The sequence below is a fragment of the Pongo pygmaeus genome, chromosome 2 (genome assembly GCF_028885625.2).
Source record: "Pongo pygmaeus isolate AG05252 chromosome 2, NHGRI_mPonPyg2-v2.0_pri, whole genome shotgun sequence".
Taxonomy (NCBI): domain Eukaryota; kingdom Metazoa; phylum Chordata; class Mammalia; order Primates; family Hominidae; genus Pongo; species Pongo pygmaeus.
In genome coordinates this window covers 72,806,566-72,821,908 of record NC_085930.1, presented here as the reverse complement: position 1 = coordinate 72,821,908, position 15,343 = coordinate 72,806,566, and the positions used below count along the sequence as shown (strand labels likewise).

Genomic DNA, 15,343 nt, shown 5'->3' with positions numbered 1-15,343 from the left:
ACAGTCCCTAGGCATCCTTCACAGAGGGGAAAAAGCAGAAGCTGTGTAGTCTAAAGACCCTGGCTCAAGCTGTCTTCGTAATCTTTTTGCTGCTTGGGCTGCTCTCGATGTCTCAATGTTGGGAAAGAACAAGGCTCAGCCAACAGTAAGGACCTTCCTATGTGCCAGCTACCATGTGCTGTAATCAAGTGTTTTCTTAGTTCCCCTTACACCTCCTCTGTATTTCAAAAAGTCCTCTACCCTGAAAATGTGATGAGAGTGCCACATGACAACTTATCTTCTTATGCACTCCCTTGGTCGACCATTCAGCCAATATCAGATTTGGGGGTCTAGTCAGGTCTTGCTTCCCAAGCTTTTCAGAAACCCTGATGAAACAGGCATAGGGTCTAAACTTAGGGAGGGCAAACCTTACAGCCAACTCCAAATGCAGCAAGCAAAATAAATAAACGTCTAAACCATTGAATCTTTATGTGAAAGCCATAGCCCTTTACAGCTAACATTTGCAACCTTCTTAATTATTATAGGAAGTAGATACAGAGGGGTAAAATGATTTAACTGGGAATCTACCCCACACCTCAAAGGTTAGGTCACTAATTGCGGGTGCACAGGAGAGATGGTAGGATGGGAGGGACAGGAGAAGACATGTTTAGATATATCTGGTAAATAATTTGGTGGTGGTGGGAGCCTTTATTCCCACCCCCAACCTGCCCCCCCCTTTTAAAAAAATCCTATTTCCGAGACAAAAGCAATATAACATAGCTTAGTATTTCCTGAAACTGCTAGTTTCTAAGAACTGCCCAAGAGTACTTACACGCATATTCCCGAGACCGTTGGAGTTGTTCGATAGGTCTAGGGAGGGATCTGGGGATATGTGTTTTACAAGCACCTTGAGCGATTCTTCAAATTTGGGTGTTTAAATCAAAAGAGCAGAATTCATGATACTGTTTTGTGCACTCCTTGAGCTAAAAGGTAGTATCCCACCCCCTCCATAAACAGACACCTAAGTTATAAAACTTCTGCGCTCGATATGCAAAAACAGCTCCTTTTATACAGAAACGATCCTTTCCTTCTTTTCCTTATATATCTTTTAACTGTCATCACTCCTAACCTAGACCTAGAGTGGCTTTTTCCGGTCCTAGCTCTGCCGGACACACGCTCTGCCCAGAGACCCGATCTACCCAACGCCAGGCGGTCTGGGGCCACGTCTGTGTCCAGCGTCCGGCGGGCGCTGCCGTGCCGCTCTCCCATTGGCTGGAAGTTCCCTCGCGGGCCGGCGCGGCTCCTGCTCGCCACAACAACCCGTCGGGCTACGGACCGCCCAGTGGGGCGGGGCTTGGGAGTCGGGGCGGGGCCCGGGCGAGGGGCGGGGCCTCGGGGCGTCGCGGACGCCCTGGCGGCCTACGGCGTGGCAGGGAGTCCTGGGCCGCGCCCCGCGAGGCCGGGCCCAGGCCGGGCCAATCCCGGGCCACTAGGCGGGCGAACGTGGGGCCTGGCCGGCCCGCCGGAGAGCCTGGGGGTTGGGGACAATGGGCTAGTTCCTGGTGCGTCACGGAGGAGTTCCTTAAAGGGGAAGTGAGCCGGGCTACGGGAAGAGCGCGGGGTGCGGTGGTCGGCGGGGAGGCCCCCGCGCTTTAAAATAATGCCCGCGGCGCCCGCGCGACCATGCAATGGCGAGCGCTCGTCCTGGGGCTGGTGCTCCTCCGGCTTGGCCTCCATGGAGTATTGTGGCTCGTCTTCGGGCTGGGGCCCAGCATGGGCTTCTACCAGCGCTTTCCGCTCAGCTTCGGCTTCCAGCGTCTGAGGAACCCCGACGGCCCCGCGTCGCCCGCCTCGGGGCCCGTGGGCCGGCCTGGGGGGCTATCCGGGCCGTCGTGGCTGCAGCCGCCGGGGACCGGGGCAGCGCAGAGCCCGCTCAAGGCTCCGCGGCGTCCTGGGCCGGGGATGTGCGGCCCAGCCCACTGGGGCTACGTGCTGGGCGGCCGGGGCCGCGGCCCGGACGAGTACGAGAAGCGCTACAGCGGCGCCTTCCCTCCGCAGCTGCGTGCCCAGATGCGCGACCTGGCACGGGGCATGTTCGTCTTTGGCTACGACAACTACATGGCTCACGCCTTCCCCCAGGACGAGCTCAACCCCATCCACTGCCGCGGCCGTGGGCCCGATCGCGGGGACCCGTGAGTATCCCCGCCGCCCGGGGCCGTGCGCTCACGCGCTTCCTTCCGCCCCCGCGCCGGGGTGCAGCCCTCTGTCCTCCGGGGCCCCCGAGGGCGCCAGGGCCCTTAGGGTCCCAGGCAGCGCTCCCGCGCCGTGTCCCGTCTGAGTCCCTGTGAAGACCCTCGAGCTTGAGGGTGCGGGGTGGGCGGGTGGCCTTCCTCTCCTGATTCTCCCGGAATCTCCAAACTTAAGAACTGCTGTCCAGCTCAGTGTCTTACACATGAGGAAACTGAGGTCCAGGACCAGAAGGGACAGTGGCAGTGCCAAGGGCTGGCTTGGAGGGCTTTCCACTTCCATCCGAGCCCCTCCTCCGGATGAGCATAAACTCTAAATGAAATCTCCATACTCCCCGTGTAAACGCAGCCTCAGAACAAGCCCTTACCTCGCACCCCCACCTCTATCAGATTGCCACACCCACGTCTTTTCTAGGTAAAAAGCCAAGAGTTGACTTCTCCAAAGCCGTCCATTGAGTTTGAGGCAGAACGGGGTTACAGCCTCTCCTTCACAGGGGCTGCTTCTTAGGCTAAGGATAGTTAGGTGGTGGGGAGGGAAGCTATGTGGCCCACTTTTGGGGTCTAGACACTAGAGGTGAAATTCATTGGATGCCGAACTGACTGTCAACGTCATTGCCCTGTACGATCTGTCCTATAAATCCCCCGCCTCTGGTGGCGTGGTTGTCAGGGAAGGTCAGCCAGTCCTCCCTGTTCACCAGCCTTGTTTGCAAAGGCTGAGCTCCAAGGGTCACCACTGTTCACATCAAAGTCCAAGAGGGCAGTACACCCAGCTAAGGACCTCTTACCTGTAGGGAAGGAATGTGCATTGCCATAGACCCTGTTAGTCCAAATAGGTGACTCCCCTCTCCTGGATGGGAGTGGAGGAGGAGTTGGTTTGCTCAGTGTCTTGACACCGTCTGGGGCAAGCATTTTCCTTCACCTGGAGGAAAGCAGTGGAGTCCAGTCCTTAGGTTCTGATAAGGAAGCCTATAGACTAAACGGACTTGGGTTTTTAAAATGGTGTGGTTATCTAAACATTTATGTTTTAAATTGCAGTTTGAGAGCATGATTTCTACCGAAGCAAGGGGACATCCCAAGCTAAATTCAAAAGACTGAGCCTTTTCAAAATTCTAGGAAACTGATGAGTTTTTCTTGCTTAACCATAGCGTTTATACGTATAAGTGTATTTTCTATCTCAATTTTTTTGAGAAAAAATATTAAATTTTGAAAAAAAAAGTATTTGGCCTTTACAGATTTTTTGTTTGTTGAGAGGGAGTCTCGCTTTGTCGCCCAGGCTGGAGTGCAGTGGCGCGATCTCCGCTCACTGCAGCCTCCGCCTCCCGAGTTAAAGTGATTCTCCTACCTCAGCCTCCCGAGTAGCTGGGACTACAGGCTCGTGCCACCACGCCCGGCTAATTTTTTGTATTTTTAGTAGAGACAGGGTTTTCACCGTATTAGCCAGGATGGTCTCATCTCCTGACCTCGTGATCCACCCGCCTGGGCCTCCCAAAGTGTGGGGATTACAGGCGTGAGCCACCGCTCCCGGCCATGGCCTTTCCAGATTTTAAGAAATGAATGAATTATTTGGCTCACTTAACTAGAGGGGACTTTATACCTATAAATGTATTTTCTTTCTTAGTTTTTTTGGGGGGAGGAATAAACTTCATTTAATTGTGGTCTTTTTTTTGTTGTCAGCCTACATCATGCTTTGATGTTTTTTCTTTTTAAATCAACATCATTAAAGTTTGAAAAATATCATAAAATCCCACCAGTTATTTTAAATTTATCTTTGCCACTAGTTCCTGCCCATATGTCTATGCATGTTTTACATAGTTGCAATCATAGTATGTGTACATATTTCGGATCTTAATTTGTGCTTTTCCACTAGTGCTCTTGGTATTACAAGAAGGGAGAGAGCACTTTCAATAAGTGCCTTTATTCTTGCTCACAGACTGTTTCTCAGATTACCTTTTATCAGGTGGACTGAAGTTGAAAACAGTTTACTTTCGTTTGAGAATATGATGGTTTGGAGAGTGAGTTGATGACATTTTAATGTTTTTCTTAGTAAACCTTAAAAGCGCTTCTGGAGAACCTTAAGAATCCCTTCCCAGCAAAGTGAGGTGGTGGTTGATTTAACTTGCTGGTCTTCGTGGTGTCATGTGTGCCGTTGGCCTTTATTTCAGGATGAAGGCTGCTGATGAGTGTTTTGGTTTGGTTATGCATTGGTTTGGTTATGCGTAAGTTAAGGTCAGGTTGCTTTGAGACAGATGTGTTATTGGAAAGAGGGTGTTAGAAGTATTGAGGAGGTGGGGATGGCATTAGGGAAGGGTTGTGCCCTGAGCTAGGTAGGCCCGTTGGTTGGTAAACCTTTGTTGTCTTTGAGGAGGCCAAAGAAGCCTTGCATAGACGCCTCACAGTTGCCACTTACAAAGAGTGGAAAACTTAATGTTTTGTACTCTCCTTCCTTTAACTCCTCTGAGGCTTTGCTTTTTTTTTTTTTAATATTTAGAAAAATTTTATTTTTAATTTTTGTGGGTACATATTAGGTGTATATATTTATAGGGTACATGAGATATTTTGGCACAGGCATGCAATTTGTAATAATCACATCATGGAAAATTGGGTATCCAGCCCCTCAAGCATTTTTCTTTTGTGTTACAAACAATCCAATTATACTCTTTTAGTTATTTTAAAATGTACAATTAAATTATTATTGACTGTAGTCCTCCTGTTACGCTATCGAATACTAGGCCTTGAGGAAAGTTTAAAACCAGAGTATTGTCATGCTGGCTTTGAAACAGGAGGGTACTTCACATCCCCAAACTAAATGATCTGTAATAAAAATTTTTCATATTTTTTGTTTGTTTGTTTAATTGACAGGGTCTTGTTCTGTCACTCAGGCTGGAGTGCAGTGGCATAATCATTGCTCACTGCAGCCTTGAACTGCTGGGCTCAAGCAGTCCTCCTGCCTCAGCCTCCCGAATAGCTGGGACTAGAGGTGTGCCCCACCATGCTCAGCTAATTTTTTAAAAAAAATTTTTCTGTAGAAGTGGGGTCTCACTTTGTTGCCCAGGATGGTCTCAAACCCCTGGTCTCAAGCAGTCTTCCCGCCTTGGCCTCCCAAAGTGCTGAGATTATAGGTGTGAGCCACCAAGCCCAGTCAAAAATCTTTCAGATTTTAAAAAATCAAATGTATTCTAATGACTCATTTAACAAGAGTGAATTTGCCATTAGAGTATTATATAAAAAGTACACATAGAAAATATCGGTGCTAAACACTCTTACCGTTTCTCTGTAGTCATATGTGCTCCAAACTTCTCTTGCCTCAAGTACATGTGACTTGTTCTTGGGGAAGTGTCAGGTAAGGAGTTAACATGAAGTGAATAAAACTTGAACACTCTAAAAAGAGCAGATCTGTCTACAGATAACTATGCAAAGTCAGTTCTTCTCACATCCTCAATTTAGGTTGGAGGATCCAAATTTAAAGTTTCTTTGAGTAAATGTGGATATTACATTTTTGTAATCCTGTGAATGGTTAACTGTAGTTCTGGCTTTTGGGCATGTGACCAATCTCAATTTCTTCTCAACTGTATTGCTATTAAAACAACAAAGCAAATCTCAAATTAAGCCAAACAAATATTGGCCCCTCCAATGCTTAGGTACTCCTAGCTCAAGGTGGCCTCCTCTGCATTCCTCTTTCTTTGGAAAGTCCTGCCCTCTTTCAGAGTCAGGCTCGTCTTGTTTCCGTGATGCCATCTAACTGTTTGAAGATGATTTTCCTTTATTTGCTCAGTTCTCCTTTTGATTCCTTTCCTTTGAGCTGCGATTCCACATTTTAACCTTATTTGAGAATTGAGTACTGTTGTGTATTCACCTGCATTTCCCTTTGTCTTGTCTCTCCAGATTATCAATCCCTTGAACGCAGGGACTGTTTCTTATGTTATCTCTGTGCCTACACCACACCAGGTAGATTTCTGAACAGCTGTTACAGGTTAAGTATACGTGGGAATTTTTAAAAACACATATGTTTGATTTTGTTAGCTACATAATCAAAAATTTTCTATCAAAGGCCATGGTTTTCTCCATCTTTTCTGTTTTGAGGTGAACTTTAAAAATTTACAGTGGGGTGAATGCCATGAACATTTGTACCTGGTGAAGTAAGTGGAGCATTTAGTCGTGCGGTTCAGCCAGCTGGTTACAGGGAAAGGTATTGAGTTCTTGCTTGATGAACTTAAAGGTATCAGGTTAGGCTAGACATTGACAAGAATATCTACAAAGAACAAATCCAGAGTCTTACCTGCATAGTGGGCTGGCATAAATGGAGTCATAATAATTTCATGCTGTTAGGCCAGGAGAGTTTTATGGTGTTTATTTTTTTTCCTTCATCCTCACTCCCACTTCCCCCTTATTTTGGCACATTTTGAAAGAGGATGTAGCAATTATTTGGTAAGAAAAAATTAAAAGTGTTCTAATGAATAAATACCCCAGATCTTGGAGAGGATTTGTCTGACTAGAGTGGAGAGAAGGAACCCCACAGTTACTGCAAGTAATTTTTTTTTTTTTTTTCACTGCGGCAACTCATTAATTTTTAGTGACTGGGCATTGTAAAAGAAATATTTTAAAACTGGGTCTATTTTAGTTATAGATTAGAAGGCAGAGCACAATAAAACATGGAAAGGAGTTCAGTGCTCACAGTGAGTACCTTCCTTCCATGGGCCTGTGCAGGTGGAGAGAATGACACATGCCGCAGATCTGGGTGTGACTCAGGAGAGGGGAGTTACATGTGGTTCTCCTGATTACCATCTAGCTTGGATGCTACATGATGAGGGAGCTATTTTCTGATGAGGTGGGCTGTTAAAGCCCACTCTGTTTCTAAGCAGCAGAGCAACATAGTGAAATATTTACACATAGCAGAACATTCTTGAATTGGCAGAATTGGGCATAAGGATCTCCCTCTCTCCTTTGAGCCCCTCCTGCAACCCTTGCACTTTTTGTACCCTTTTTGGCTGTCACTTGTGCTTGAGAGGCATATTTGAATCCATAGCTCTCGCTTTGAAGGGACCTTTTGCTATTGTATAAGTTTATTTCCAGAAAATCAACAAATAGAAAAAACAGGTACAATTTTCCAGCCAAGCAGTTTTCTGACTTCCCAGCTTATAGTAAATGAGATAGCCCTAGTTCCTAGTCTATAGCCCCCATATATATCTTGTTTCAAAAAAAGTATCTAAAATTTTTTTTTTTTTTTTTGAGACGGAGTTTCACTCTTGTCACCCAGACTGGAGTGCAATGGCATGATCTCGGCTCTCCGCAACCTCCGCCTCCTGAGTTCAAGTAATTCCTCTGCCTCAGCCTCCCTAGTAGCTGGGATTACAGGTGCCTGCCACCACACCCAGCTAATTTTTGTATTTTTAGTAGAGACAGGGTCTTGCCATGTTGGCCAGGCTGGTCTTGAACTCCTGACCTTGGATGATCCACCCACCTTGGCCTCCCAAAGTGCTGGGATTATAGGCGTGAGCCACCATGCCCAGCCTAAAATTTTACTATAAATTCTTTGCTTTAGGTTAGGTGGCATAACAGCGTAAAACAAGGCAACTGGAGGGTTCAAATAAAATCAGACATTGGAGCTGTTATGCCTCTTTCACATAAGCCCCATTTCCCCCAGCTTGAGGCACAGGCCTTGCAGAGAGCACAGCAAGCCATCACAACACGAGAGGTGCTGTACACCAGAAGCTTCTCTCACTGGAAAGTGAGATAAGGACCCATTAGGGTGATCCAAGGAGCAGATAAAGTGCTTTGGGATATGATGGAAGACTGCAGATATCAATGAATCTTGCTGGAAATAAAACTGGAGTTTTTTGCTTTGGTTGCTAATAAAATCTTTAAACGGTTGTCTTATGTCTTCTCTTACTATCATTTTTTCCAAGCTTCTGCACTTATTTTCTGGATTTTTGGGAATGGGACAAATAAATAAATGAAGTCCCCAGAATTTCTCAAACTGTCCTTTATTTTACTAGTTCTTCATCCCTATTCTCCCAGATGTATTAGTTTTTTTGGTGTTGACTTTTTTTTTAAGTGTTACAAAGACATACCACAGTGCCTGAGGAGCTTCACCCTCATCATCCTGAACTTGGTTTCTTAAGGTTGTTTCAGAATGGAAGATTGGTGTAGATTATGGGGTGAGAGGTGTGTGGCAGAAACGTTTATGTAGCTCCAGTTAAGAAGGGAGAAAGGCCTCAATTCTGCCTTGGTTCATGTTAAATGATATCTCAGAATTAATGGAAATAATGGAGACCCTTTGGATGAGTTATTAATGAAGAAATGGTGTAAAGAAGTTAATTTATACCCCCAACCATAGGACAGATGAGTAATATTGACACTGTCAATTAATGTATTTACTTCTTTTTGTGTGTAATATAGGCTGTGGTGTCTAATTTCTGTATTAAAGTATTACAGGTGGGTCGTATGACAGGGGCTCTCCTTTAGTTCCTAATGATTGTTAAATCAGAGCTTTTTAAAGTTGGACAGGACCAAGGAGATTGTCTATGGTGATAAACCTGAATCTCAGAGAGGAGATGACTCACTGCCTCCTGACTTCCTATGAGCATTCTTTCCACTCTGGTACAAGTGTGCCTCCACAGTTCTGTGACTCTGTTCTACTTATGGACACCATAGAAAGTGTAACTTTGAGGGTAGAAAGACCTTTGCCGTATTAATTCACCCATAATTAGTTCCTGAATAAATAAGAGTTGCTGGCAATTATAGTTTCTGATGGGTGTTTAGTTTTATTGTCTTCTCTTTTGAAATAAAGTCTTTTTGTTTAATTTTAATTTTCTTTTTCAGTTCAAATCTGAACATCAATGATGTACTGGGGAACTACTCATTGACTCTTGTTGATGCATTGGATACACTTGCAGTAAGTGTTCACCTTTTTTTAAAAAAATGAATTAAGATGTTTTGGAGTTGATTATCCCTAGTTCCCTCCAGCAGTGGGAATTCCGGGGAGCCTGATAAGTCAAAATGTATCATTAGCTTTGATAACTGTTATTTATTTTAATGACCTTTATGGGGAGAACAAGAAAAGTGTTGAAAGTTAAATGAGGGGAAATGTGATTCCATTAAAAAAAGGAGAAGAAATGTATGATTGATTTTAGGGAAGCTATTTTTTTTTAACCAGTTTCTATATTATTCCCTAAAAGAACCCATATTGATAATTACAGTCGTTGCTATTCCAGGAGTAAAAGAGAGAAGATCTAAGGGTTGGCAGGTACCCTGAAATATCATCTAGCCACTGGCTCCCCCAAGAGCAAGTTGGAGCCCTAGCGCCAGTCCTTATGTGGGGCTCCCTAGAAACCCTTCTCTTTTATTTGCTACTTCCTGTTTTGTGGACACTCCATGCCTGAGCTGCCAGTGTGGGTGCTGGCATTACCACCTCATCCTGTGGTTTTGCTCATTGACTCTGGAGAACTAGAGACCTTTGAGCAGATACGCAGAAGCACCTTGAAGGCAGTGTGGCACTCAGTACATGGTGCCATGTCTGTGTGCTTCATCTGCCTCACCTTTTGCCATTAAAACAGTTTCCAGGGGACTGTATTCCAGCATAGTGTTGTTTTAAAATCTTCTTAGTAAAGGTGATTTTACAGCCTCTTTGCTTTCCTTCATTGTCCAGCAAGTCTTTACCATGAGAAATATCTTATTGCAATCTAGCCCAAATGTTGTACTTCTATTTATTCTTGTTTCTTTTAACATGCCATAGAAGAGTTTAAAGCCATCTGTTAGGAGTTAGAATTGGGGCCGGGCGCAGTGGCTCACGCCTGTAATCCCAGCACTTAGAGCGGTTGAGGTGGGAGGATCACCTGAGGTCAGGAGTTTGAGACCAGCCTGACCAACATGGTGAAACCCCTTCTCTACTAAAAGTACAAAAATTAGCTGGGCATGGTGGCGGGTGCCTGTAGTCCCAGCTATTCAAGAGGCTGAGGCAGGAGAAATGCTTGAACCCAGGAGGCAGAGGTTGCAGTGAGCTGAGATTGTGCCACTGCACTCCAGCTTGGGCAACAGAGTGAGACTCCATCTCTGGAGACACACACACACACAAAAGAATTCGGTAATGTGCTAGCCACGTTTGCATTATGATTGTCTAGTATCTTGCTAGTAGTAGAATTACCAGAACTTGGAAAGAGCTTGAGAGATCATTCTACATCCTCATTTTATAAATAAGTAGTAGAAATAGGACTAGGCCCTTGGTCTAATAGGAAATCTGGGGTACTGATTTAGTATAATTTAAATTACAAAGCAACTTAGTTTCCCAATATCTCCTTCTGAAGTTATTGCTGTTCTGTTTCAGTCATTTACCATCACTGATCAAAATGTGCCCAGACAAGTATATTCGACCTTAGAGCTAATTTGTTGATGATACCAGAGGCTGACTCAGCCTACAAGGGTTGCTTAAAGGAAACATCCTAAGACTCATGTATAGCTCATGAAAGCTTACTCCTTCTCCCTGAGAGCTTTGTCTTCTTCTTCTTCTTTTTTTTTTTGAGAGAGTCTCACTCTGTCGCCAGGCTGGAGCGCAGTGGCGTGATCTTGGCTCACTTCAACCTTCAACTCCTGGGTTCAAGTGATTCGCTTGCCTCAGCCTCCCGAGTAGCTGGCTTTTTTTTTTTTTGCCCCATTTTGTTTTTTTATCCCTCTACCTTGCCTGCTATTCTGTTGTTCACCATACTGTCCCCCACACTTAATGGTGTCGGGTGCATAGTAGCAGTGCAAATGTTTGTTCAAAAAATGAATTCTGACTAATGAAGCATTTCCCAACACAGATTCCAAAGATACTTACTCCCTGAAAGAAGAGTTCTGTTTCTAAATGAACTTGAGAAATTCTGTATGTCCGGTTCCACTGTTAGAGAGCCACAGTGCCCATCAGCATTTTAAAGACTCTGAGAAGTCCTACAGTCAAACAAACAAACCCATTTAGCTCCTCTGTCCCATTCAGCCATTTTCAAACATGAGTGTGTGATTTCAGAACATAGTTACTCAGGGTTCTGTAGCTATCTGACCATAATAATAAACTACAATAAGTAAGAGTCGTTGACTTCCTTCACCATCCTCACTTGATTTGAGCTCCTGTCAGCACCTGCAGCTTCACCAGATAGTGTTGCTGGTAAACATCTGTAAGGAAACAGACCCATCGCTGTGGTTTTCATTGTAGAATATCCGGCCTTTAGTCCTTCAGGCTTATTTTTCAGGTGTTACTTCTGTTGAAGTTTTCTTTTTCTTTTGCTAACATTTAAACAGGTTTTAACAGATGTGCTAGGGAAACATTGTGAAGATAGCAGTCCCCTGACCATTGGATGCAACTTGGAGCATTATTGCATCATCTTCTAAAAAGAAAGAACTGAAAGCTAGAAATGTCTGTACTTACTCTGTAGGTTACAGCAAAATAACGATGAGGTGGAAAAAATGTAGTTAGGCACAGCTTGGTTGTATACATTTTAGGGAGACATGAGACAATCAGTATGTGTAAGATGTACATTGGTTCAGTCCAGAAAAGTGGGACAACTTGATGTGCTGGGAGTAGGGTGAGGGGGCACTTCCAAGTCATAGGCAGATAAAAGACAAATGGTTACATTTCTTTTTTCTTTTTTTTTTTGAGACAGAATCTTGCTCTGTTGCCCAGGCTGGAGTGCAGTGGTGAGATCTCAGCTCACTGCACCCTCCACCTTCCCAGGGGTTCAAGCAATTCTTGTGCCTCAGCCTCCCAAGTAGCTGGGATTACAAGCATGTGCCACCACGCCTGGCTAATTTTTTGTATTTTTAGTAGAGACGAGGTTTTGCCATGTTGGCCAGGCTGGTTTTGAACTCTTGGCCTCAAGTGATCTGCTCGCCTTGGCCTCCCTAAATATGGGCTTACAGACCTGAGCCACCGTGTCCAGCTGGTTGACTCTCTGATTAGCCTTTCACTGAATATACAGTTTACCTGTGACAAAGGTAGAGGAATAGTCAGTTATGCCTTTGTCTGGCTTAGTGAATCTGCAGTTTTACATAAACAGTAGGGCAGAGGAAGCAATCAGATATGCATTTTTCTTAGGTGAGCAGAGGGATTACTGAGTTCTGTCCTTTGTTTGTACCTGTGAAGATAAACTGTCAATTTACATTGCCTGGGTGAAATTCAGCAGAATTGTTTTGTGGGGAAGATCTTGAGGCCCACAAGGAATTTCCTTGTAGGTAAATTGTAAGGGACATATATAGCTTTTTTTTTTTTTTTTTTTTTAAATCTTTGTAGCTATCTTATTTAGGAATAAAATGGGAAGCAGGTTTGCCTGATGCAGTTCCCAGCTTGACTTTTCCCTTTGGCATAGTGATTTTGGGGTCCCAGAAATTTATTTTTCTTTCACAGTATGTCCTTATGATGTCATTATAGTCTCAGGGTTGTCATAAAATTTTGAGTGGAATGAAATAATTTTGATTCAGGTTAATCTATAAAGTTTGATGCCCAACTGTGCTTCACATAGGAGAGAGTAGCTTAGTGTGACATCGTATCTACATACCCAAAATAGGAATCATAATTCTAGATCACTTTTTAAAAAGGACATAAAGCTGATTATTCATATGTTTTGTTGCCTTTAAATCAGTCACTGGTTTTATCCTGTGCTCCAAAAGATACTACCACTATTTCTCAAAGTGTTTAGGCATCTGGATAACAAGCAACAAGTTCATTCAATTTTCCACATGTTTTGGTCTCCTGGGAGCCAAGCACCCAAGCTGCTGATTTATTTGAGGAGCAGAGAGAAAGACATATTTTTGTTTCTTCAGTTTTCTGATTTATTTGTATACCTGCCAGAAGTTTTAGAAACCACAATGCCTGGCATGTTAAATAAGATCATAGTGAAGTTTGCTGGAGAGTGGAGTTGGGAAGATGAGGAGTGCCAATGATTTTACAAGGAATTATTTTCACAGTTTTGTCCCTTGGAGACAGGATTCTTGAGTTGGAGGAAATGGGCCTGCCATGTGCTGGGAATATATTCTAAGAAATAGCTGCTTTTCTATCTCCTGTGTTTCTACTTCTATGGTAGCAAAACCACATACAGACATTTAGGTGACGTGACTGGGCTGCTGTGATGATATAGCCTCAGTTTCATTTCAAGTTGCTGTAATGACCTGTGTTCCTCTTTTTAAAGATAATGGGAAATTCATCCGAGTTCCAGAAAGCAGTCAAGTTAGTGATCAACACAGTTTCATTTGACAAAGATTCCACCGTCCAAGTCTTTGAGGCCACGATAAGGTAAAATAATGAATATTCATAAAATGAATTGGAGACTTCTTTTTATGTGTTTAAAGAAAAAAATACCTGTGAGGGTCTTTTCACCGCAAGATCCAGGCAGGGAGTCCATATGGGCTTTATGGGTGCAGTGTGCATTTTTCATGTTCATATCTATCAAAACTGGAACAATTATTTCAAAGTAATCACATTCTGGACTGAAGGGAAAGATTCATTTGTATTTTGTTTTGTTTTTATAGATTAAAGTCTTTTTTTTTTTTTTTGAAATGGAGTCTCTGCCACCTAGGCTGGAGGGCAGTGGTGCAGTCTTGGCTCACTGCAATCTCCACCTCCCAGGTTCAAGGCATTCTTATGTCTCAGCCTCCTGAGTAGCTGGGATTACAGGCACTCACCACCACACCTAAGTTTTGTGTTTTTAGTAGAGATGAGATTTCACCATGTTGGCCAGGCTGGTCTCGGAACTCCTGACCTCAAGTGATCCGCCTGCCTTGGCCTCCCAAAGTGCTGGGATAGTAGGCATGAGCCACCATGCCTGGGCACATTTATGTTTTAATGGGGGTGTAAAATAGGTGTCTGTCTAGTACAGAATTTCATGGTTTCCCTTTATAGTCTGATTTCATTTCCTTCTTTCACCGTGTCCTAGGACAACCCCTACATATTTCTGAAGGAAATGAGAGTTTCCCATCTTACCACCCACAGAAAATCACTGCTTACCATTTTAGTATATTTCTTTGTTAGGTATATCTCTCACTTCTATTTCTCTCTCTCTCTCTCTCTTTTTCTCTCTCTCTCTGTTTAGTGGATTGGGATCATGCTGTATACCTAGTATATTGTATATTGCTTTCTTTGATACATTGTGGTTATTTTCCTGTTTACATCTTTTGAAAATTGTGTTAACTGCATAACATTCCAGTTCACATATGTAATTCTTATTTAAAATTAAATTGGTGAAAACCTTTGTTCTGACATATGTCACAGTCTACTTCAGATCTTTGGAATGGGACTTTATGGGTCTACAAGGACTTAGGTGTAAGCTGGTAGCCTGTTGCCTCTTAGTAGGTCATTTTTTCCTCCTCCTTTTCACCTTGCCTCTTTACCAGATATTATGGTGTTAGGGAAGTTGCTTGATAGCCAAAACAACAAAAATTACTTAGTATTTGTTGTCTTACCTTTCTCTGTTTTTGTTTTTTTTTTTAATTTGAATTAAATTAGATTTTTTTCTTCATTTTAGAGTAGGGTCTTGTTCTGTTGCCCAGGCTGAAGTGCAGTGGTGCTATCACGGCTCACTGCAGCCTTGAACTCCTGGGCTCAAGCGATCCTCCCACCTCAGCCTCTCAAATAGCTGGGACTACAGGCAAATGTCACCATGCCCAGCTTCTGTTTTTTTATGAGTGTTTTCTCCAAATGAAATAAATCAAGAGTAATTCAATAATACTAATAGGTAATATTTATTCTGAGAACAATTAGTACACTCTTTTTTTTTTTTTAAGAGACGGGGTCCTGCTCTGTTACCCAGGCTAAAGTGTAGTGGCGTGATCGTAGCAGCCTTCAATTTCTAGGTTCAAGAGATCGTCCTGCCTCAGCCTCCCAAGTAGCTCGGACTACTGGTGTGTGCCACTACATCTGGCTAATTTTTTTTTATTTTTAATAGAGACAGGGTCTTGCTTTGTTGCCCAGGCTAGTCTTGAACTCCTGGCCTCAAGAGATGCATCTCCCTTGGCAAAGTGCTGGGACTACAGGCATGAGCCACCGCACCCAGCCAACTCCCTTTTCTTAATGCCCTAAGATTTAGATTACCAAAATTGTTAATATTTTAAATAGCATTGTTTTTGGTAGTCTTGGATAAATGATTCCCTTTCTCTCTTTT

The 15,343-nt window shown here is 43.7% G+C and overlaps 1 protein-coding gene across 1 annotated transcript in view; it reads left to right on the top strand.

The window, feature by feature from the left end:
• The first annotated feature begins 1,461 nt into the window (after positions 1-1,461).
• Positions 1,462-15,343, top strand: part of EDEM1 (ER degradation enhancing alpha-mannosidase like protein 1) — a 32,248-nt gene continuing 18,366 nt past the window's right edge. Inside the window, exons 1-3 of the mRNA XM_054481997.2 lie at positions 1,462-2,171; positions 9,045-9,117; positions 13,376-13,479. Of these exons, the coding sequence (XP_054337972.1) occupies positions 1,663-2,171; positions 9,045-9,117; positions 13,376-13,479 (686 nt within the window). The 5' untranslated portion in view covers positions 1,462-1,662. The remainder of the gene's footprint in view (positions 2,172-9,044; positions 9,118-13,375; positions 13,480-15,343) is intronic.